Source organism: Gopherus evgoodei, chromosome 1 (assembly GCF_007399415.2).
Source record: "Gopherus evgoodei ecotype Sinaloan lineage chromosome 1, rGopEvg1_v1.p, whole genome shotgun sequence".
Taxonomy (NCBI): domain Eukaryota; kingdom Metazoa; phylum Chordata; order Testudines; family Testudinidae; genus Gopherus; species Gopherus evgoodei.
Genome location: NC_044322.1, coordinates 142,936,369 through 142,962,264, shown reverse-complemented (window position 1 = coordinate 142,962,264; position 25,896 = coordinate 142,936,369). Strand labels below are relative to the sequence as shown.

General features: G+C 40.3%; 1 protein-coding gene across 1 annotated transcript in view; it reads right to left on the bottom strand.

The window, feature by feature from the left end:
- The window catches only part of PHEX (phosphate regulating endopeptidase homolog X-linked), a 146,354-nt gene that overhangs the window by 25,515 nt on the left and 94,943 nt on the right, over positions 1-25,896 (bottom strand). Inside the window, exons 13-15 of the mRNA XM_030574851.1 lie at positions 23,420-23,497; positions 18,003-18,106; positions 7,461-7,519 (exon numbers count right to left, since the gene is read on the bottom strand). Coding sequence (XP_030430711.1) covers positions 7,461-7,519; positions 18,003-18,106; positions 23,420-23,497 — 241 coding nt within the window. The remainder of the gene's footprint in view (positions 1-7,460; positions 7,520-18,002; positions 18,107-23,419; positions 23,498-25,896) is intronic.

Sequence of the window (25,896 nt, the reverse complement as noted above, 5' to 3'; positions counted from 1 at the left end):
CCTTCAAGGGCCACCAACTCTGAATGAGTCTCAGTCACTGGCCCAACACAGGGAACAACGCTTTTCTTCATGGGGACTTGCATGACTTGGGGTTAGAATTTCCCAGTCTGGTCACAAGGCAAAACAGAATCAGAGACGATATGTAAGGGGGGGGGCAGCTTTCAGAAGAAGAGAGCTGTCCACCATCACATACCAGAAAACCAGTGAGAGACAGTAAAAGACGGTATGAGAGACCACTGCCTCATGTGAAATGCTGACCAGCCCTCAGACTCACAGGAAGGATAAGATCAGTCATGGGGAGGGTGTGTCTCAGGACTGTTACTTATTTTGCAAAGAACTGTAACTCTCTAGTACTTTCTTAACTGTAAATGTGGCTGTGGTTAAGAAATTCATTTGATAAGCCTGTGTTCCTTGCCTGCCTGCTACGTTGTCCTTAAGAAGGTTAACTGAGTTCAGAGCACCCACACAGTGAGATGGAATTCTGAAGGAACATGTATAGCAACAGGAGGGCTCGAGAAAGTTGAGGCACTGATTAGGAGGTCTAAGACAGCTTAGCTGGGAAGCTCCACCTCTCAGAAACTGGACCCTGCACCTGGGAATGTGCTTAGAGACCCAGATCTACGAACAACAATGCGGTTCTGCCTGACCTATTTGGCTCAGGAGCACACGGCATCCAGAGGTTGGGTCCATTCACAACAGATGGGTATCTGTCCAGACAGGGAGACTGGGCCAGGCTTTGACACTCATATGCATATATGTTTAAAGGATTGCGCCTGAATTTTGCAGATTTTCCTCTCACATCATTGTCTTAATTTAGGAATAAAAATACCACTTATTTGGACAAGACATTTTCCTTTTCCTGGTTGTGGAAAATGATTCACTTTCTGGTTGTTTTTGTTATTTTTTTCTTTCAAAAGGTTTATGCGTGAAGGTGCCCTACAGATCCACCTTTAAAAATATTTGCTTTTGCTGCTGCTACTGCCCTTCCATTATGTATCTACTGAACCCTCCACTTGTTTAGAATATACTACCAAAAAGCAATATTTTTTTTTTTACAGCTTTGCAGGCAATTGAATGTACCTGTCCGGCTTTTAAAATGCTTAGCTCTGAATTTATTCTGAGTTTAAAATTCTAATTGACATCCTTGACCTGCACAGAACTACTTTTAACTTCACTGAAGGAAACTTGACTCACATATCAACACTCAACCTGCATCCCTAAGAAGGGGATGTGTAGTTTGTTGATGTACATTTCAAGTTTTAAAATACAGCATTTTCCACCTTTATAGCAGTGGTCTTCTCTGAGTGATTTACATGTATGTATAAACTAAATCATCAGCATTAATTATTTAACATATTTGTGAGAGAGGTAAGTATTATTCACATTTCACAGATAAACAAACTGAGGCACGGGAAGATGAAGTTACTTGCCCAAATAAGCACAAGTAATTTGATTTGCTCATTTTCAACTAGAAGACTGTGAAAGGAAATAGTTTAACACCACCTGGCTTCATGCAAACATCTTCCAAATTTACCACGTTGGTTTGCTCCATTGAATTTTGATTTGAACAAAACCAAAATCCCAGTCACATACTTGAGAGGAAACACAAGTAAACAGAGTTTGCCCACTTCCCATTTGGGGAGTGTGGAATTTAGTTTAATTAGTTTACCCACTTTTTTTTTTTTTAAACCACAGCACCACTGCAAAATCCCCACAATTAAAGTAACACTTTAAATTCCAGGTTCCACCTCCTAATGCACTGAAACTATGCAAAAAATAACAAATTTTACATTATTCTAACTGGTGATGAGCCTGAACCAGAGCAGCAAAGATGACCCACAGGAGCATGGGGAATTTTAGGTTCAGCTCCAACTCTGGTTTCAAATGCAGTAAGATTTATCTTGCAAAATATTTGATTGGGTAGCACTGGGTCTTCTAAACTGTGTTAGCAAAACCACTTTCCAAATCTCATCCATTCATCCACATTTACCACTAACTGCACGGGCATATTTAAAACAGATTCTGACCAAACAGTGATCCCAGCACATACTAGCGATAGGTGATAAATAACAAGGTGATCCCTAAGATGTATATTTTGTTCAGAATTGGGTTCAACATTTCTTAATTTACATGTGTAAAGTCTGTAACGTGGTTTTCAAATTTTCATAGGGTAGATCCAAATTATGACATTTAGAATTGGTAATAGATGAACAGAAGATTGAGTGATGGCCAAAAGTCAAAGAGTTTCAATCTCATACAAGGAGACGAACAAGAAGAGTGGTCATTTCACCCCATACATCCTGTGAGTTCACAGAACAAACAGACTAAACTTCGGAAGGCAGACTAAGTGGCCCATACTGTGCATAAGTGCAAACCTTAATTTCAAAAGTAGGTGCAAATTCAGCTCTCAGTGAGAGAGGAAAGAGGATATAATGGCAAAGGCACTGGATCTAATAGACTTTCAGTTCCCAGTTCTGACAAAGATTTCCCATTTGATTTTGAGAAGGAAACTTAATCTCTCTCCCCACCTGTAAAACAGGAATACTACTACTTCCCTCTCTCATAGAGGTGTAAAAATGGGGATAATACTACATTCCTCTCTCATAGGTGTTGTGTGAGGGTAAGTGCATTAATGTTTATGAGGGCTCAGACAACATAGCGAGGTAGGCCACTTAAGGACCTAGGAAAAAGGGAAAGAATGTTTTTACAAAAAACATTTGCATATTTTTCTTAAAGAAAGGAAATATCTAGGATTCCCCAGAAACATACAAAGAAAAAATTCTTCTATTTTGAGCATTTATAGATAAGAGCATCAAGGAAGAGGAAAAAAAAAAGAATTGCTCATTGTCTTTCTTGTGAATGTAGTTTAAAATGAAAGTGACTGCTGGTCATTAGGAAAATGGGAACAACTTGAATCTCTTAATTAAGAACATTGCTCAAAAATGTTAATTCCAAAACTGCTCTGCCCATTAGCCTTCAGAAAGCCAATGGACTATTTTGAAACTACTCCTTCATCAGTAAACTTCTGATTAACTCAGTCCTTCAGGAAAAGAACAGAGCTCCTGAGGAAACTGCAGTTGCTTCTCTGAGACCATGAATGCTGCACACTGTGTGTGTTGCATTTCCTTAGCCACCAGATACCACAGAGCTTTCCTCTGCTGCACACCATCAAACACATACATCTTGCAAGATACTTAGCAGGAGATATAACGTCTCATCTGGCATTTTCTGTCATTTTCAAAGGGTTCTTCCTCTAAAATGTAATGAGGCAGCTCTCTCTGTAGGCGAGAGGCATCTTAACTGACACCATACATCTGGGGAACTGACAAATCCCAATAAGTGAATAAAAAAGACACTTGTATCTACATATGTTTATACCTATATAGTGGGGCTCAATATCTGATACAGCTATATATGTTCTTATTTAATGAGCATATGAATCAGTGTAGGCCTAAATTTAGCTTTATCTCATGCAAATACACTGTCTATAATCATAATTAGCTGATTAAAAGTGCTCAAGTTTTCAAACATAACAGAAAATATTATATATTTATACATGTTAAGGAAATTAAGCCTGCCAAATTTCAAGCTTCCTGTTCTCTTCTTTGTTGTAACATTCCATTTTTTGTCTTTTAAAGGCCAGAGAGTTATGCTGTATTTTGAGTGCTATACTGATGCTAAACTCTTTCCTCGGTAGAAGTACAGTAGTAGATGCTTGCCATAAGTCTTTCTGTTATGACTTTTTTTTTTAATTAATTGATTTACTTAGGTACCTAATTCAATAAGGACCGGATTTAAAGCCTATTGAAGTCAATAGGAATCTTTCCAGTAACATCAATAGATTTTAGATCAGGCTTTAAAAGCTCCTTATGGAAAAGATAAGCCAGTCAATGCACTGTACCAATGATTGCAATTAAAACCATGATATTTGCAGTATTCCCTATACTACATACTCAGTTACCATGGTATATGGATCTGTTTATAAAGGCAATGACTTACATCTACTTCCTTAATTAAAAACTACCCAAAATCGGTGAGTTACATTGCTCAGTAAATACTCAATATGAGGTCAAATGTTAAGAAACTATTTTCAACTTTTCCAAAAAAATGGGCTGCATTGGTGAATCTAATTCACCTCAATTAAGTTAACAAGTGAATTATTTAAGGAAAAAGAAACCAAGCAGAATGAACTGATAAAAGAATTCTTTGATGTAACTTTAATAACTATATGTATACTGCCTATAACTGACAACCTGTATAGCTTGAACACTGTTGCATTCCTTTACCTGGTATATCTGATTACCTCTCTTTTGAGAAAACAACTTGCACTGTCAACAGGTCTGTTTTATCTAAAAGAAAGAATTAGAAACTAGAAAAATGAGTTCTATATACTGTATATTAGTGAAATAAAACAATATGGGCAGGGCAATAGGAATCTACTTGTACATAAGCTCAACCAAGCTGATAGCATTGCCATCTTCGTGCAAATTTTGCTGTATTCTCCGCAATCTATTCATTAATTTTTTTAATCATCATGTTTCTGCATTCTACTAAGAAAAATCTCATGAGTCAGTAGGTGGCATTCTTCCTTATGAGTCAGTACTCAATACAAGATGAAATTAAATAAACAAGATGAAATTAAAAACACTCAATTTGCCTTTTTGGAGTTTGCAGTGCTTCCTTGAACATGCAGTGGTAGTTAATGAAAAGTGTTTATATCAGTGAAATATATTGCAGCCACAGAAGCCATTTTGGCTCATTCTTTCAGGCATGTGGGCCTGTAAGGGATAGGCAATATGAGAAACAGACTTGCCAAAGGCACTGGATGAGATAGCAGGCCACCAGTATTCCACTCACTAATGCAGAGCTGGGCATGAAGGAATGAGATGGGCATAAGAAAGGGGACATATTGCAGTAGCTGTCAGTAGCCACCAAAAGACTAGGCTCACTTCTTTCTATGTTTATGCATTATCCATAAAACATTTAGGCTTATTTAGAATGTATTCACTACTCAGAATTCATTGTTCAAAACAAGACAGTCCTTTGTTTCTATACTGTTTGCAAGCAGCTTGTTGTGAGTATTTGAAATTCAAGTTGTACTGGTTATTTTGATTAGCTCCCATTAGCTTTTAGAATTAGGTTTGTGCTGTAAATCCTATCACTTACTAATATAAAACTTGCTTTGCATAAACAAATCTCCCCCATTCACTTAAAATTCACCATTTCTACAAATATTTCTGTCACACACTAAAAGTGAACATAAACATAGTAGAATCTAGTTTGCTTAAAGACGTGACTCCATATCCACAGTTTGTTAGTATTTTCCCCAGCTCGTAGGATACTCATCATGAATGGTTACTAAAAATGGTAAGAAATTCCATCCCAGATAATGGTGGAGCTCTTTCCTGGAATTAATCAGCTTTTAAAGGAGGTTTGATAGTGGCATTGAGTGCCAGCCTCCAGTGTTCAACAAATCCCTCTGACTTTCAACAAGAGCTTGTAGTTCATTGTAAATTTCCTATCTAAAAAATGTTATACTGTACCTCTTTGTATCCCTCTCCCTAGCTCACATAGTGAAAGGGTCCACTTATGACCCCTCCCATGCAGAGGTAAATACCATACCGGGCTCTCTCTGAACCAAATCAGCTCAGACCATGTACATTCTTTGGCACCTGAGAACAGCCTTAAAGACAGTGAGCAGCACTATCTAAAACCCAAGGTCAAATGCAAGTGGTACAAGAAGGTCAGCAGTCATAATATAAAATAAATTGCTTCTGCACCCATGACTGATTGGATACATTTGACAGCTCTCTGTTTCGTGATACCGTTAGACACAGGGAGTGTGAAATTCAGCATCAGTAACTTCAGCCTCTCATTATAGCTTTCTTTAATGTGCTATGTCAGAACAGCTGAGAGAGCTGAATGATGCAGTAAGTTTGAAAGGATTTGATAATAAAGTATATGTAACAGCAACAGATTTTACTCTGTGCTTACTAAACTTCAACCTTAGCTATACTGTAAATCTGAAAACCGGGGAAGTTTATTCTTTATTTAACAGGAAAAAGCAGTTATTTTTCTTATGTCTTTTAGATACACCCCTAGCCCGATATAATGCGACCCAATATAACATGAATTTGGATATAACGCAGTAAAGCAGAACTCCAGGGGGGCAGGGCTGTGCATGCCGGTGGATCAAAGCAAGTTCGATATAACGTGGTTTCACCTATAACGTGGTACGATTCTTTGGCTCCTGAGGACAGCGTTATATGGAGGTAGAGGTGTAGTTATCACAGAACTGATTAGCGATCTTAAATGACCACTCAAAAATCGGTTGCTTAATAGAGGTGACCTTTCAGTAAAAGTGGAGCAGAATACGCTGAGGGCTATTTTTAGGATAAGAGCCTAATTATTGCACCCATTTACAAATGAGTACACTGAGCCACAGAGAAGTTAAGTGACTTGTGCAGGGCCACAAGTTAGTTACAAGAATAGCTGAGCATACAATCCAGGTGACATAAGTGCCAATACTTTACTTTAACCACTAGACAGGACTTCCTGTCTACCTTCAGTCTGGCATATTCATTCCATTAGTTTCAGGAATTATTTTGTAGTGTGATAAAAAGAGATTTAAGAAAACGGTGAGGGAGCCAACCACAGAACTCCGACAAGCCTGTGGTAAGGGACTCCCCCAAGCAGAGAGGTTATGCCAGAGAGCTATGCAGAGCCTGAAGCCACAGAAAAAGAAAGGATGATGCTGCCAGTAACTCTCACAGCTGGGAGGTAGAAGAGAGGTATCAAGGTAAAGGTAACATTCCATCCCTCCAGCCTTAGAAATATAGTCTGAGATTTTCATGTCACTTAAGACATTTGGATGCAAAATTCCCATTAAAACAAATTGGAATTGGGCATCCAAATCCTCTAAAGAGTTTTGAAAATCTCAGCCATATTATTTCAGGAACCCTGGAACCAAAATGTGATGAAGATAAATTATCTGGCCAGAATATTTTAAAAACAAGGGAACCAGTAATCCAAGATTAGGTTAAAAGGTGTTGTGCTGTAATTACAAGATGAGATCAGACAAATCAGACAAGAATTTAAAACCAAATGCAGCATTCTATAATTCCCATTCATGCCCATAGACTTCAATAGACTTGCACAAATGTGATGGACATCAGGATTTAGCCCTTACTGTCTGAAGCACTTTCCCCTGTACACATTCATTGGTACAAAAATGCTGTATTATTGCATGATTATGGAAGGAATTTAGGTTTGAATTTTCAGTGGTGTACACTAACTTAAAATGTTTAAATTTGGGGGTGGCCGATCTGACTCATGACAGGGCCTGATTTTCAGGTCCCAACCACCTGTAGCTCCTCCTGGTATCAGCTGAAAAGGTATGCCTTCATACATATCCTTTTCTGAACAAATAATTAAAGAAGAAAAAGAAGTCGGGTACTCACTGATCTGGTTGGTTGATGCACTATAGAAAGCGTTGACAGTGGTTGGACTAGTAAACCACCTGTAAAAATAGCAATAAACAGCAACAAAATATTGGTTGTCAGTATGCTGGGCTTGTGAATGGAATAATCAAAGATAAAAGGCTAATTCAGTTAAATGAAACCAAGAGATTAAAAGTCATTAGATACATTACAAATATAATTATTTCTGCAATTTTGTCAATTGCTATCTGTGATTTTTGGATCATTTAAATCTATTATCTACCAACATTATTTTAAACGACTATAATCAAATAGTGCTTAACAGAGCAGTCACTGGAAGGTACACTTGTTAACACTTATTCTATTTTTGTGTTCTTTTTTAAGTGATTTTAGTGCTTATGAAAGATGCCAAACTGACAGCCTTGGACACTGAAGTCCTCTATTTAAAATGAACAGGTGCCGCACAGACAGCAGGAGTGCAAAGGACTTCGCATTGTCTCAGCAATGTACTTCAACCCCCTCATGGAGAAATTACCTATAGAAATTAGAGGAGTTTACTTAGAAATGAGTAATGAAGGCTTTTCAGTCCATGGCTTCTCCTGCAAGCCCTGACAAAGTGACTACTCATGCCTATTAGGATGATTTCACTTATGTGGATCTATCTCTAAGAAGAACAAAAGAAAGAAAAATGATTTCAACATTCTGTAGGCCACTCAGCAACTACTGCTAATTATTTTATCACTAGTAAAGACTGCAATAGCTTTCAGCAACTATTAACCAATGGCCTAGAAGTGAAATACTCTGTACTGTGAGCTAGGGGACAATGCAAAGGACGAGGTTACAGGAACTCCTGAAATTCAAATCCAGCTCTTCCACTGATTCATTGAATGGTCTGGACTAACAATTTAACCTTTTAGTTTCCCCATCTGTAAAATGATTAATATATTTACTTACCTACCTTAGAGTCTGATCCAAACAACAAGCTCTTGACTAACATTACTCAAATAGTTTGTCCTATGGCTTGAGTAAAGTCACTTGTGGGTCAGTGTGAGTAGGATTGGGCCATTACACAGGTAGGTTAGTTAATGCTGGAAGATGTAATAAGCATTATCCCCTCCTGCCCCACAACTCAGTGATCTTCTCCCCTTCTAATGTCATTTATTAACAAAAGAGTGAGTTAGTTATTAACAAAAGTGCAGTTCATCATGGTTACAAATATTGTACTGGTCTGCAAACAATGTACAAAAGAATTATTTTCAATTGGTCATGTGCTTTCCTTGCTGCTCTCTGTGTTCTAAACCATAAATGCAATGGAGAAACCAGAACATTGGAGCTTTTCCACTAATATTGTAACAGAACCTGCACCGGCAAGATTTGAAGGATGTAATATTAACCCTGGCTGAACTTCTACTGCAATAAGATATGGATTAACACGGCACCTATTGAAGTTAACAGCAAAATTCACATAGACTTTACTGGGAGTAGAGTCAGACCCTCCCTGCAGGTGAAATTCTGCCTCTACTGCAGCCAATGAGAATTTTGCCATTGACTTCAATGGGGCCAGGATTTCACCCTAGGTTTTTATAATGAAAAAATGAAAATAAAATTAAATATAAAAATAATGAGAATTAATGGGCAATCTGTGATAAATTAGGCCCAGGTGTAATAAATGTCTGTACATCTGAAGGGAAAAATTCTTGAGTTATCACATGAGATGCTAGAATTTTTTTCAGTATGTAAGATCAAAACTTTAGAAAGTCTCATTGAAAGTCAATAGGACTTAGGCTCCTTTAGTGCCTAATTCACTGAAAATGTGTCTCTCTCATCTAAGTTATTTAAGCCTTGCAGTTCTGAATGGAGTGATGCTTAAATACCTTTTAAAAATCTAGGCCTTACCATCTCTGTGCCTCACTGCCCCTATCTGTAAAATGGGGACAATAGCACTTTCCAACCTCATAGAAGTGTATGAGGGTAACACAGTCTTTCATGGAGAGGTGCTTATATGGCAATGGCAGGACATATAAAATCATATGAGAGAGAGAAAGAGAGAGATTAAAATCCCATGTAACAGGATTATACACAATAGAGATTAAAACATTATTTAAAATTATTTAAATTATTTTAAACTGGGATAGAAAACCAGTTAGTTCTGATTTTACTTGCCTGCAAAGAACAGAGTCCAGGGTTTCTCTTACTACAATTAATGAGTTCACTATTATTGAAAACAGTATAAGGAATGTTATTTTCAAAGTGTTAGTGATGCCATTCAATACAGCTATAAAAACATTCAACTCTGAATTTAGGTCTTAGTAGGCAAAAACCCTCTCAAGTTAAAAACAAGAAATATTGAAAGATAAATGTTGAGGAATCCCTTCTGAATTACTCTGCTTTAAAATATTTTCATTCCCCTTTAGAAAAGTGAAATCTGAAAGTGAAATTTAGAAAGATTTATTGGGGTGCAGCATGGACACCTGACCCTGAAGTCCTTACTTGGGTAAAACTCTTACTGAAATCAGGATTTGCACCAATGTGACTACTGATGGTAGGTTCCCTTTTGCTTGAATGCTCTTCCAAACCTTAACCATACAGTAAGTGCCTCGGCACTTTTAAAACCAAGCTACACAGCCTGAGACCACGTCCTTAATTTCCAACTGTCTGGTCCCTTCCCTGAGACCACCAAACACAACCTTTCCCAGCACCCCACAGCCTTCCTAACCTATGTTTCATCAGGTGCAAGTGAGACACTTGTGAGCTCACGAATACAATACACTCCAAGAACCAACTAAAAGAAATGATCTAAAGCCACATTTTTCAACCTTTTCAGGCTCAGAAGCAATTTGTAAATGTTAATAGCCTGATGTGACCCAGGATATAAGCTGGGTGAGGGGGTATTGGGTCTTGCCCTAAGTGGGTTATGGCCTGTCACAACCCAGTAATAGGCAGTGAGGGGAGTAGGGGGAATCAGGTCCTGCCCTGGGTGAGTAGGAGGCCATGGGAGACTGGATCAGGTTCTGTCACCACTGAGGAATAGGAGGGGAAGGCCTGTGGCAGAGCCCACCCCACACTCACCTCGCAGCAGTTACTCCTGTGGCTCTAGTCCCACAGGGCTGGCTGGGCCTGTCTCCTCACTCCAGGCATGTGCAACCTCCAGGCTCATAGTGCCACTCAGATGTGGCCCTGCTGCCTTCACAAGGTCCAGCTGGGCCAAATTTCTGGAAGTGGCATTGACACCTGCTGCTAGGGTTACCGCCTTTGAAATGCAAAATAAAAAGCACCCACCATCACAGAAGGCAAGCCTGCCACAAGCTCAGCCACCAACCACAACTCTCCCTCCTTCAACAGCCACTTATAGTATGTGGAAAGAGAACACATATAGGTGAGATTGATAACATTTTCTTACTTCAACTGCAGAAGTGAGAATGCTGCAGCATCTTTAGGTGGACACAGAAACTTTTAACATTAGATATCCCAGTGCATTGTGATAATAATGCAAATCTTTAGACCCACATAAAAAAAAAACCCGCTGATTAAATTATTTTTTTTGGCAACTGGCAAATCATAAAAAAAAAAAGCCAAGCCGGTTAAATACCGAGCAAGTGGTCACCGGACATGTCAAACCCGCAAAAAAACTCCACAGAAATTGGGCTTGTTTTTTGGCTTAATTGGCATGTGATCTGCTTGTTGGCTAGTTTTTGGCTGGTAGCTTCTTTTTTTTAATTGGCTTCCAACAAGCAGGGGCAAGTCAGGGAGAGAATCAGGGGTACACAGTTCCAGACTGCACGCTGAGGGGTTCTAGTTACATAGTGTGTTGGGGTTCTTAGAGATTGGCTTGGTTAGGCCTTGTTTTGAAATAGGATTAGCTTGATTTTTGGCTTATTGTGAAAGTCAAGGTGAAAGTTGGCAACTGTGGTGGCAATCCTACCTGATGCCTGGGATTGCAGCAGCACTCACTGTAATTTCACCTGACCGCTCATCATCATGGCAGAGGAACAGCTGGGCCAAACCTGAGTAGTGTTGCAACCCTACAGGTCACAACACCTGGGAGCCACTTCATGACCCTTTGAAACAATCTGACAACCCACTTTTGGGTCACAACCCAAGGATTGAGAAACCCTGGTCTAAAGTACTGAGACACTGGAAGCAGGCAGCAACTTCTGGCCCAGCAGAGAGACTGGCAAAGCTACTAAGCCCCATAAATTTTCAAGTGTAGGTAGGGGGATAGGGCAAGAAGAGGCTAAGGGACTGTGTTGGGATCAAAGAAACGTCTGCACTGGGAGTCGAGTAAAGCAACTGGATTGAGTGGGAGCAGCAGAATAAAGGAACGTGGGGAAGAAGTAGGAAAGAAAGAGCAGGACAGAAGTTGAGATAATCAGAGCCTGGAAAATGTCTGATTTCAGTGACATGAATGTAAAATAAGCAACTGAATTAGTTATCTGTGGAGTTATAGTCATAATGTGCTTTTTTTGGCAATTGCAATTCTTAGTTAAATTGTGCAATAAAGGATAGAATCTTAAAATGGCAGCATACATTCCTTAATCAATACATTAATCAGCCTCCCTCTCTCATTTTATTTTCAGCATTGTGCTGCCGCTTTTACAATGCAGGAACCAGAGACTTAATCAATTGAAACATCAAAGAATGATGTCATAGGCATGTCTTAAATATCCATCATTTTATGGACTCTAATTGCCAAGGGTAATCCTCCCTGCAGAATTTATTTAAGAGAAAGGCTTTTTCCATAAAAAAAAAGCTCTGTAATAAAGTGATAAAATGGTGGAAATATTTTAGTAAAACAGTGAAAGTCAGAAGATGACAGGTGCTTCTGGTGAGAAGGGAGGGGGGCAAGAAATAGAAACATTTATTTGTACTATATTTCAGTTTCACATCCATCCACATCAGCAGTCAGAGCAATGATTTGTGAGGGATGCAGACACTTGGAAAGTGGGGCTCACCCACAAGACAAACTGTATGGCTTTGCAATGGTCTGCAGGACTAACCACCAATTTAGATTCCTTCGGTCTGAGGAGAGAACCTCAAGGGCAACATCTGAAATACTGAACATTTATTTTTTAATTTCAAAGTATCTCGTAATATAGGCAAGTATCCACCAGGATTTCAGCCTCAGCCCAGATGTTTGTCCCCCTTCTCCCACAACTGCCTTTCCACTTCCTTCTACCACACCACTTACACATGGAAAGTACTCCCTGACCTTATCCAAAGGCCATTATGCTCTTCTTCTCCAAGTCCCTCCTCAAGATTGACCCAATGACTAAATTGCCACCTAATTCTAGAGCCTTCTAAGGATAATTGATACTTAAAATATATGTTGTTTTATCCCTCTCCCCACACCCTTTTATTGTTGCTTGGCTTCTTATCTTTAGGGCCACGCTGGACTAATCACTATTACAGGACACAAAGATAGTATCAATGGCAAGAAATGCCTTTGGCTAGCCTGAGGAGTCTGCACCTATTCTTCTTGGGTGAGGACCTAACCATTATGATAAATGTGTTTGTCACTTCAAAGTTAGATTACTGTACCTCACTCTGCCTGGGGTTGATGGTAAAGGTTGGTGGGTTTGTACAACACTCAGCAGCCCATCATGAAAGGCCACGGAGAGTATATCATATCACTGTTCCACCTGCCTCCACTGGCTGGATCCACTTCACAGTCCTTGAACTTATCTTTAAGAGCTGACACAGGGTCTATCTTGTAGACCACTTCCCTCTCCGTGAACAACAATATAACTGTATTCAATGAGGACAAATCATTCTTGATGGAGGACCGTTGGCTATGAAACTCCATGACATCAGAATGAGCGAAATACTGATGCCTTACACAGTTTGATGCAAAACTCAATTTTTGTAAAAACTCCCCTTAAATGAGGGCTGAAGAATGTCCCTGAATAATTTCTCAAGGATACATTTTTAAATAGACAGGAACAAAAGATTAAGGAGACGGGGAGAATAGAATATTTTACTGACAAATACAGTGCAATTCTTAATTTGGTATTTGGCACTGAGATACTGTGGAGATGGGCACATTATAAATACATAGACAGAGGCAGTGACATTCAAGAGTCCTGTGGTGCACCTTGAACCATGCTCAAAATTCATCAGGCGGCATATTTCACGAGAATCCACTGAAATTGCATCACTTCAGACTAAATACAACTTCATTCAGAATCTGTCATACCTTTCAATGAGATAAAGCAAATTAAGAATCCAAAATCTGTAAGGTAATGTTATGTTATATTTGTTTGTTAAATTCATAAATTGCTCTGCCTGTCCATCCTGAACGCAGGCTGTTTGGACTTAAACTCTAGGTTCTGCAAAAAATTTAGAAATGTGTTTGATCTTCTGTACCAGGGGTTCTCAAACTGAGAGTTGGGACCCCAAAGTGGGTCATGTCCTGTTTTAACGGGGTCACCAGGGCTGGCATTAGACTTGCTGGGACCCAGGGCCAAAGGTGAAGCCCAAGGGTTTCAGCCCTGAGTGGTGGGACTCAGGCTTCAACTTCAACCCAGGGTGGCAAGGTTCAGTTCAGCCCTCGGTGCTGAAGCTCTTGGGCTTCAGAATGCTAGATTTCAATTTTAATCCTTATCAGTTCTAATTCTAACCAGCCCCAACCCTCACATACACAACGTCCAGCCATTTCCACTTGCCCTCCAAAATCCTTTGTCTCTTCCTACTTGTGACTCTCACCCATCCTCATAATTCTGCCTTTGGCCCTTTGATAATTAAAAGAAAAATCACTGTGATTTTCCTTTTAGCTTGCTGTGCTGAGGTAAATTAGCGCAGTTTGTAATATTACTATCTAGAAACCTGTGCTATTTGGTAAATCAAATACAGGGTTGATACTTTTTTGGTTATATTACTGTGTTGGTTTAATATCATTATTCTGTCAGACTCATTACCATAGCCAGGAAAATCCATACTCAATATTGATCCCACTCTGGGATTAGAGCCCTGCACAGATACAATATTTTATCTGCATCCGATCCACGACCCGCAAAAATAGTGCACATATATAAAGCAGATATCCGCAGATTTGCAGGGCTCTATTCATGAGGTCAATATAGGTATGCATATTAAAACATTTTGTAAAAGGCTATTGTATCTGGACAGAAGCCAAATAATGAGTGTATTATAATTATTTTTATTATACATACACAGTACCAAACCACAATAGGAACTAATGACCTGCAAAATTCCATGAGAAACAGAAAAGCATTTAGTTCTACCGTAAAAACATCAGGGAACTATAATCATGTCTCTTTGACTCTTAGCTAAATGTGGCAAAACTGATATTTTTTTAGACCACATCTCAGATATTGGTCTGGTGTGAATTATTACTGTTGAATTATAACCACCTTAAGAGAAAGTAGAAGTTTATAAAGGAAGCACTAGTGGTTCTTAATGCTTTAGCTACCTGTATGCATGGAAAGTATATATAATTCAAACTGTGCTACCATCTATTATGTATAATTTCAAAGACATAATGATTACCATAGGCAAATTGTGGGGTTGCTATAAGCTTTGAGGAAGGGGTAGCATGTAGTTCTGCTGTCCAAGGAACAGATTGGTAATTAAATTGTGGTCCCTGGTTCCTCCTTTTGCTTCGTGGGGGAAGTAATTTGAATCAGCACTTCACTTGTCAGGTTTCACTTCCCACTTTTCCTCAGTTCAGCTAGGCGGCCTGGAGCAACTGTTGTGGAGGTGAGTGAAGACAAGGCTTTGTGTACTCCCCGCCACCTTGCACAGGAAGTGGATTAGTGACCCTACAGAGGCTGCTCTCCCCCACCATTCTGTAATCCACAATATGGGTAGCACACTCAGGGCCACCTAGAGGGGGCCTGGGTTCTTTGGCGGTGGGGGCCTCCCACCGCAGAATTGCCGCTGAAAACCCGGCACTTCATCAGCGGGTCCCGGGGCAGAAGGACCCCCTGCCACAGGTCTTCAGGGCACTTTGGCGGCGGGTCCCGGAGTGGAAGAACCCCCTCCCCCCCGCCGAATTGCTGCTGAAGACCCAGAGCAGAAGCAGCTCTGGGGGCCTGGGCCCTGCAAAAATTTTCCAGGGCCCCTGGAACAAGTGAAGGACCCTGCTCCAGGGGCCCCAAAAAACTCTTGTGGGGGCCCCTGTGGGGCCCAGGGCCGGGGGCAAATTGCCCCACTTGCCCTCCCCCACCCCAAGGAGGCCCTGAGCACACTCAGGAGAGTAAGGGGGCACTCCTTCCTCCACTTCACACAGGCATAGGTGACCCACAATCTCACCCTATATGGACATTAGGTCTATTAATCTTTTTTTTTAAATGTAGCATGAAGGGCAAAGAAAGACCAGATCTAATCTACTATGCTACAATGAGAGTAAAAATGCCTTCAAGTTCTCCTTGAATGAAGAGAAACAGGATAAGAGGAAGAAATTATATTCTATCTCTCAGTGAACAGGGGAGTAAATCCCTTATTTTTTTAAGCATATCAGTGATGTGGAAATTGTCAGAGTATGGCCCTAAAGGTGTATATTTCATGGATTACCTGCCAAATAATTTCCTCTGGATGACATTTCCCTTCATAGTAAGAACCTATTCAGTGCACATTAATGCAGCTAAAAAATTCCTTTTGCAAGACTGAAGGATAGAAGGTGTTTATCTACTTTTCTATAGAGGAGAAAATGTAATTTCACTGCTCTCTGGAAACATAATGGGCTAAAGAGAATATATTGTCATGACCTAACTGTGTCACACAAGGCTATAGGAGGGTCTTCAAAATCATCCCTTCAAAATTAACCCTTCTGCTTTCAAAGTAATGTGTTCATGAGATTTTAGCAGTCACACTCACTGTTGAAGTTAAGCTGCTAAAACCAAGGACTATGCCTCAAATTCTGATACCCTTAGTAACAGGGAATACTACAGTACATCACCCTTTGAGTAGTCTCAGAGTCAAGGGGACCACTCCTGGCCTAAGGTGAAACCAGGTGTGAAAGTAACAAAGGATTTACCGGTACTCCAGAGTCCTTGTGAGTGGGAGGGGCCTCTACCAGAAGAGACAGGGCTTTTAAATCCCCAGGCTCTTTAAATCAGGATTTAAAGGGCCTGGGGCTGGGGCAGCAGCAGCTGCGAGCCCCAGGCCCTTTAAATCACCCCTGGAGTTATCAGCTGCAGAGGTGGCTGGGAGCCCTGGCCATGATTTAAAAGGCCCGGTTCTCCAGCTGCCGTACTGCAGCAGAGCCTCGGGCCCTTTAAATCACCATCGGAGGAGGCCCCGGCCTTTGGCGGAGCTTCAAAGGGCCCGGGGCTCTGCTGTAGTAGTGGCAGCCAGGAGCCCGTGGCCCTTTAAATCGCCTCCAGAGCCCTGCAACTGCTACCCCAGGGATCCATCAGCGGGGCTCGGGTGATGATTTAACAGGCCCCAGAGGGTAGTGGCAGTGGGAACCCCGAGCCCTTTATATCTCCACCCAAGCCATGCTGCCGGAGCCCCGGGGTAGCAGAGGCAGCCGGGGTCTCGGGCAGTGATTTAGAGGGCCTGGGACTCCGGCTGCTGCTACCACCATGGTCCCTTTAAATCATCCCAGAAGCCCTGGGGAGGCAGTGGTGCGCTATGGTGGCTATTTTAAGGGCTGGGGCAGTAGCTGCGGCAGGCTCCTCAGGCTCTTTAAATCACTGCCTGAGCCCAGCTGCCGCATCCCCAGTGCTCCGTCAGCAATTTAAAGGGCCCAGGGCTCCAGCCGCTGCTGGGAGCCCCAGGTCCTTTAAATTGCCACCAGGAGAAGCTGATCTGCCCCGGTTCAGCATACTGGCAAGAGCTGGTGCGCTGTACTGGGGTGAACCAGCTTACCCTCTGGGTGAAACCCAACATGAGTAAGAATAACAGAATCTGATTTACAGGGATTAATAATATACAGGAGACAACTGTCACATTAGTTGTAATGTGAAAAATGATCTTTAAACCTAAAGATGACAACACATATGAAATATGACCAGCGTAGCTATGCATCAGTGCTACTTTAAAGGTTTTATGCAGCGCGATTACACTAACTGATTTTGTATATGTTTTAATTGGAATTTCAAGGATTTGATTACTCATACATGTTAGATTATTGTATATAATACATCTTAATATTGTAATTTTAAAAGTAAATTTAAAACGTTAAAATGAAATCAATTATCTCTTATTCCACATTGCTGCTATCAACAGCAGGTAACTAACAATGCTGGCTGCTATTAGTAATAACAATATTATCTCTTAATATTCTATTAATGGAAAATGTATTGAATAAAATCCCTGCTGTGCCATTCTAAATTCTTACTGGGACCAAGAGAAATAATCCAATTTTAATTTAGATTCAATTACTCTTTCTTTTCATTAAATTAAACATTTAAGCTCCATGAATATGAGGAGTGTGATGCTGCACGGGAACAGGATTGCCCAGAACTTTTAAGAAGTTTGTTAAGATATAAATATTTACAAGCATTTCTGAGTAACTACTGATTTTTTTTCTGTAGTATTATTCCTTCACAATGAGGCGCTGTGTGCAATTTTAATCAAGGTACATGTTTGCCTACTCACTCTGTTTTTGGAACTTCTTTTCTAAGCCAGTAGAAGTCAGACTGGGCCAGATATTTGCGGGTCTGCAATACGTTGCCAAAAAAGTCATTTTCTGAAAACTTCATCTGTGTAAATAAATCATAACCATTAAACATGACCAACAGACACAAAGATGACATGAAAAGAATCAGAACTTCAACAGTAAGGAGATAATAATAATGACTAAAAATGATTTGGTTAAGAAAATGACATTATTCACATTACAGCAGTTAGGATAAAATCCACCCCATTGCAGAAGGCATCCCTAGGACCTCCACACTGTGGAATCTCTAGGGTCACCCTGAATAAGGGAAGGGTCATGAGCAGAGCAGGTATACAGGAGGATCTCAACACTTTGTACATCACCTTGGGTGACAGGATGGTCATGTGGTAAAGACAACGCGATGGGACTCAGGATGTCAGGGTTCAAGTCTCTGCTCTGACACCAAACATTCTGGGTAACATTAACCAACACTATTGCATTAAGAGTTTTGTTTCAAAATATTTTCTGAGTCATTAGCTAACTGGTTTTGGATCCCTTATTTACCGTATATAGGTGTCAGTAAGAAATCTTTTTCTAAATAAACCAAATACTCATACCATTTTTAAAACTAGGGGATTTAAACATTTTTATTATTTTCTTCTATCAGTTATTGCCATAATCAAATGTTATACCCAGATATCTACTATACCATGGGAGGCTTATGTGTTTTTCAGTATCTAGCCATACAAATTTGGGTATAAGATAATGTTAAAAATTGCTTGGACAAAGCAGAATTACATTTAATCCAGGTCTAGGGCACACACAAAGAGTTAATGAGCCTAACAACTGATGAGTACAATCTAAGTGTAAGCATGCATTTAAACATGAGAAGTTTATGAGCAAAAATTGATCTTCCCTGAGAGTTTTAATAATTGACATCAGCTACTTATTTTTTTCAAATTACACCCTAAGGGCTAATAAATGTTTTATCACAACAGTGGAGACAGATACAAACCATTATTGTTTACATTGGACAGCTCAGAGGATTGATAATTGGATAAAACAGATTTCACCTGTGGATCACTGGTTCAAATCCAGGCTGTGCTGTCAGTGACTGTAGGTCATTATGTTCTGATTGCTATTTAGTGGTTTATGTGAAATCAATCAGTTGCTCAGAATAATTTCTAGAGCACAAATATCTACTTCTATAAATCACCAAATAGGTCAATCAGTAGGGGGTCCTCTATATTAGTGCTTAAAATGAAAAACAGCCACATTTTCTGTTTTAGGTGAGTCATTTAATTCTGAATTAGAGAGGTGATAAGTTAGCACTAGACTCAAACTAGAGCTATGTGAAATTAAATGTGTCAGAAGATTTCTAGGGAAATATTTGCCATATTGGTTAGTGCAATTTGCAGTCCCTAAAATTTCACTTTGAGAAAAATATTGATGATATGCTATGTACATGTTGGAAATGTGAAAAACATGCATTTCTACTGGTATCATGTAAAGCCATTTTCACATGAAAATTGGCCCATTTTGCTTTAAAAAGTATGCAACAAAATGTTCAAAGAGAAGTGATGTTTGAGTAATTTTGCATTTCATTGCAAATATTTTGCACACCTCCCCCTCAAAGGAATCTAGCAGTGCTGCTCTACCATCACTCATGTTAGCAGCATTTACCAATATGAGGGTTCCCATTGCCAGAAGTCTCCAATCTATTACCATATTTCTCAAATGACTAGCCATGCAAGAAAAAAGGCTGTTAATATTACATAAACCTTGCTGAGATCCCAATCATTCTTTCAAAAAATTCTCAATCTTGAGACAAATTTAAACTTCATTACCAACCTACTGTGTTGCATTTTTAGGGCCCAGACTTACAAACATACTGCTTATGTCAGCGAGTGAGTCCACCACCTGAATGGCTTCTCCTCTATCCTATTAAGACAGATGGTAAAGGTTCACAATATTTCCCCTCTACACTGTTTCCCTCGGCAGGGACCAGACTTGCTGAGTTTTTCCTTCTCAGAGTTCTGAGTGAACTATGCCATATTTAACAATGCTTTATCTGGTTGGTTTTTGTGTGTGTACTATCGTCAGTTATACTGAAGCAATTTTTTGCAATGCTACCATTGCAAAAGAGAGTCCATGCAAACAATCTGGTGATAAAGTAAATATTTCTCCCTTCTGTTATTTCATCTTGATGTAGATGTAAGTCCTGTTTGTGGCTATTCCAGGTTTTCCTATAGCTGGAAGCAACATGTTCTCCAGGAAGGATGGTCTTGTAGTTAAAGCACTAGACTTAGAAGATCTGAGCTTAATTTGTGGTCACAAAGATTTCCTCTGTGACCTTGGCCAAGTCACTTCAGTCACCTGCAATGGTTCCTCATCTGTAAAATCGGTATAAAAATACTTCCTTTCTCCCACCTTTTGTCAGTCTTGTCTACTGAGATTGAGAAGTCTTTGAAGCAAGAATTATCTTTTACTATGTGTTTGAACAGTGCCTAGCACAATGGGGCTACATACAGATAATGCTGTATCTTATCTGGGGCTTCTAGGCACAGTTATCAATATTCATACTATTAGGGAAAACAGCCAAAGCATTTAATAATAATTTATAACATTTGGGAAGAAAATGTATTAGTTTATTGAAAAAGTTTATTTTGAGGGGAATGATCGGAAGTCATTTTGTTTTATTATTAAATACAAAATTTGTGTTGGAATATTTTTATCTTGAAAAGAATACTTTGACTGTATTAAAACTGCCCAGCCATATTTTACAGTTAATAGGCCTGGTCCATCCTCTTACAGACAGAGGTGGAAACAAGGAATATCTCTGTTGAAAATCAAGAAAGCTACCCTGGCACAAATCTGGTGCAGGTTAGAGGAGAATCAACCCTAATATTTGTACTGTCATAAGTCCAGTTCTTTCAGTCCTCACAATTGCATGACTCCTATTTAAATCAATGTGGATTCTTCTTGTATGAAGACTGCTGCACTGGACACATATAAATTAGACTTGGAAAAGATCTATTAGATTACTTAGTCCACCACCCTACCATGGCAGGATTGTTTCTGAAGATGTATTTTCTATTGCTTTATCTTGTTTGCTTTTAAATCTCTTACCATAAGGTTTAATAGCATCTGTTTGATACAATGTAAAAACATTAATAAAAGAAGTGACTTGTTTTCATTTTTCAGTCTATTTTAACTCATCACAGATGGGACAGTCCCTTCAGTGATGATACAGCCAGTATTTTATATTGGAACTTTATTTGGCAGTTAACAAGCTTGCTGCAAGCTCTAGAGACTGACTCTAGCAACCATCAATTTATTCTAATGATAATTCTGAAAAAATGATTGATGATGGCTACAGCTGGCCACATCGAACATTAAAACACCCCCTTGTGTCCATGCATAATGTAGCTGGTATCCTCAGCTCCCATGCCTCCTGTTGGCCATCTGCCTCTAGCTGAGTCTTCTGTGGCTCAGCCCTCCAGCAAAGTCACAAAGTTCAAACCACTTCCAGGGTAACAGCAAAGTCCAGATGAAAATGCAAATAAAATGAATAATTTTTCAGCCCTAGTGGGCTACTGAAGTCTTCTGTTTCTACTATATCAGTTCTCCCTCCCACAGGAACCTACTCTGTCCTCTGCAGTCTCTCTCTTTTCCAGGACCCTCCACAGGGATAAATTCTTCCTCAGCCTGCCTAACCCAAACCCTTCCCAGGGAGTGGGGAGGGAAAACTTCCCTCTCTCCTCGGTCTTCACTATCTGTGGAGCATGACTTGTTAGGGTTATTTCCCTTGCCTTGCAGGTGATGGGGATTAAGCAGCGTCACAATAATCAATCTGTTGTATTGGCCAAGTTATACATAATACACAGTGTTATTGTAAAACAAATATTCCAGTGGACATGTTGTAAAAAGGGTCTCCCAAGCTCCCTCCCTTGCCACACCCAGTTACCATCACAAGTTCAGCCCAATCCCAAGCCCCAACCTCTTAGTCCTTGCAGTGGGCCCCACCATGGTGGGCCTGCTTACTTTATTTAGGGGAACGGGAAAAGCAAGAGTTCAGAATCAGAGAACAAGCCCCTCCTGGGGTCAGCTAAAAGGTCAGTGGTACCACCACAGGGCTCCCTGGCTAGCAGCTTTACTGGAGTCATTACAGCCAGGCAGGCAGCCAGCCACATCAGTCTCTCCCTACTGGGCTTGCCACTAGGGTTCACTGGATCCTCACAGAACTGGGGGATCTCTGGCATGGGGGAATTCCTCCTGCTGCTTCAGCAGCCACTCCCTTCTCACGGCTTCCCCCTTCTTGACTGCAGCTTCCTCCTTTTATAGCCCTGTTCCCTACCCTGCATGAATGTCAGGGCCAGAGATGCAGGGCTACCTTAGCGCACATAACCTCATATCCTTCCCTGTCAGCATGGGGTTTATCTACCCCATCACAATGCTCAATTCTTTCCTTTGTGGTTAAGCTAAGTTGGCACCGAGACTGTGCGTTTAACTTTATTGTTCTTTTAAGATTTCAGTCTTGAGAGACAGTGTGCTCAATTCAGAATCATAAGAGAATGGGGCAAATCAAGCAGAAGGCCACAAGCAAAGTGTGCCATGCAAGGGAAAAAATGTAAATGTTTTCTGACACCACCACCTTTATTTAAAAAATGATGTAACATCTTTGATTTTGGATGACTGAAGGGAAAAGACCAAAAAACAGTCGCAACATACTGTAAAGGAAGAAAACTATACACTGTACACTGTGACAGACCAAGACCAGTGGGGTACAGGAGTCTGGTAGAGGGCAAATATACTGGTCACTGGATGAGTAGTTTTCTGTTCCCTGAGTGATCAGAGCCAGGGGCTGCACTAATGTAATCAGGAAACTGCTAGAACCAATTAAGGCAGACAGGCTGATTAGATCACCTGCAGCTAATCAAGGCAGGCTAATCAGGGCACCTGGGGAGGAGCCAGAGGAGAGGAGTCAGGCGGGGAGGAGCCAGAGGAGAGGAAGTGTGTGTGAGGAGCTGGGAGCAAGAGGCACAAGGAGCTGAGTGTGAGAGGGTGTGCTGTTGGAGGACTAAGGAGTACAAGCGTTATCAGATACCAGGAGGAAGGTCCTGTGGTGAGGATAAAGAAGGTGTTTGGAGCAGGCCATGGGGAAGTAGCCCAGGGAGTTGTAGCTGTCACACAGCTGTTACAGGAGGCACTATAGACAGCTGTGATCCACAGGGTCCTGGGCTGGAACCCGGAGCAAAGGGCTGGCCCGGGTTCCCCTCAAACCTCCCAACTCCTGCATTTCAGTCCCAACAGGAGGAGTTGATCCAGACTGTGGGGAAGATCACTGAGGTCAGCAAATCTGCCAATAAGCGCAGGACCCACCAAGGTAGAGGAGGAACTTTGTCACAACACTTACTGTTTTGATGTCTTCATTAATATATGTGTCATTCATTATAAACTCAGGGTAGCCCACTTTTGCCAAAACCGCTTTTGCCTTTGAAAGAAAAAAAATTGGACGGTTTAAGCATTTACAATGCATTTCTTTCCTCATTGAAAGGACCGCACAGTACTATGCCTCCCAAATGGCATCCAGATTTCACCTCAAACAGCTCACCTAGGTGCAACAAATCAGTTTTAGTTTATAACACTGAGGGCCACATTGAGCTCTCAGTTTACATAGTCACTCCACCGACTCCTGTAGAGTTACTACAGAATTACAAGTGTCCTTGAGCACATAATCTGGTCCTAAGAGTTAAACCCCACTAAGGATTGCAAGCAAAGTTAATCTAATGGTCACAACTTATATCTTTTTAGTGTTTTAACATCCTGTGACCTGTATAACTACCATAGAGCAGCTGAAGCAAGCCCAGTTATTCAGATGTATGCGGGACATGGATATGAATAGGTCAGAACCTCAGCTGGGATAAACACAGCATAATTCCACTGACGTCAAATAGATCTCACCAGACAAGGATGTGGCTACAGTTTTCTGACGGAGAATGTGGTTTCTTCAGTTCATGCTGTTGAACTGTCTTTTGCTCATCTACCTGAGCCATCTAATTAAAGTCTTTGCATTCCGCCTCTGTTTTAACAGACTCCATTTCTCAAAATACTTGTTCCCAATAATAGCACAGAATCCTGTGTGTTCCTATGCTCAATACAAAGGCAATAGGAACATTAAAATAATGCAATTTACATTTTTACATTAACTTGGATTTATTCTGTTTCACATTTGTGAGAATTTGCCTTAGTGTTTATATTCAGTACATCTTCTATCTATCTATATATGTGTATACACACACACAAAACATATTTATGTATGTGCACACAGACACACACATATATACTCTCAGCCGGGGTAACTGTTATGCCTGCACTTATGTGTTACAAAATAATGATACAAATTGGAAACAATTACATAAACTAACTTTATAATACGTTTGTGGATGGCACTAAACTTGTCCCACCCCAAGGACATCCATCCATAGTTACTATGGAAACAATTTATTTCCTAGAGAAAATGCAGAGAAAGAAAGTCTAAAAGATGAGGGGGGAAACCAAACAAAATAAGACACATGCATGGAATAAGCTGAAAGGGATAGAGTGGGATGGTATAAAATGTATATGTCCATGTGGTTTAGGAAGACAGATATCAATTTACCCTTTAGGACTATAGGACTTTTCCTTAAAACTTTCCTCTAGTAATGTGATCCTTTCAACACAAAAATCTGAAACCATGTAGAGGCTGAAGAGGAGAACCCTAAAGAACTACATGGCCCTTTCAAATAAACCCCATCTTCAGCAGATAGGCTCCAATCCTGCATGCTGATCTGTGTGAGAGCACCCCTGCACCCATATGAAGCCCCTTGACTGCAGTGGTTGCCTAGATTTATTTATTTGTTTTACCTTTCTCTGCAGCATGGGGCATGGGTCACTTCCAGGTTTAAACTAGTGTAAATGGTGAGTTCTCTGTAACTAAGTCTTTAAATCATGATTTGAGGACTTCAGTATCTCAGCTAAAGGTTAGGAGTCTATTACAGGAGGAGAGTGAGTGAGGTTCTGTGGCCTGCAATGTGCAGGTCAGACCAGATTATCATGATGGTCTCATACGGCCTTAAAATGTCTGAGTCTATGTGATGGGGAGAAGCAATGCTACAATGTTTTCCCCCAACATCCTTTTTTTAACTTCCCTCATTTTCAAGAAAACAGGATCTTTGTCTCTAGAGAGTTAATCTGTTCCTAGGGCTTATTTCCCAGTTGAAGTTATTATCTTTTACTAGTGACATCACAATTAATTGTTGTAGAAATAATTAAGATGTCACAAACAGAAGATTACGACTTCAGGTTAGAAACTAACAGCAGGAACAGATGAACTCTTCAGCAAGAAGGATCCCATTGTCATACAAATATCCCCAGTGATAGAAAAACAATAGAAGACAAATGCTCTATGGGAAATATGAAATGAGCCAAATTACTTCTAAAATAGAATGTTTTCTTAGTTCTTCATGAGGCACAGCAGGTACTGAAGATTTTTTTAAAAAAATGCTTGAGAAAACAGGAAAGAACCAGAATTCAGCTGTAGACAGCATCTATTTTTTGCCCTGCTTATGCTGTTTTGTCCAGTTGACTGAACTTTTGTGATGGATTGGAAAACTTTGGTACTTTACTTTAGGGTTTTCAATGCTATTTGCTACTATATCTGTCTCAAGAAGGCAAGTAGGAAAACTCATCAGTTTTAATTTCCACTAAGTTGCCTGCTTAAATGAGTTAGGTTAGTCTCAAATGTCTTGCATGTATTCCAAAGTAATCATTTTAATCACTTAATTAAGCAGTCTTTGTGTTGCATCTGCATAATTGAGCCCTTAACATTTTTGATTAAACCAACAAAAAAGA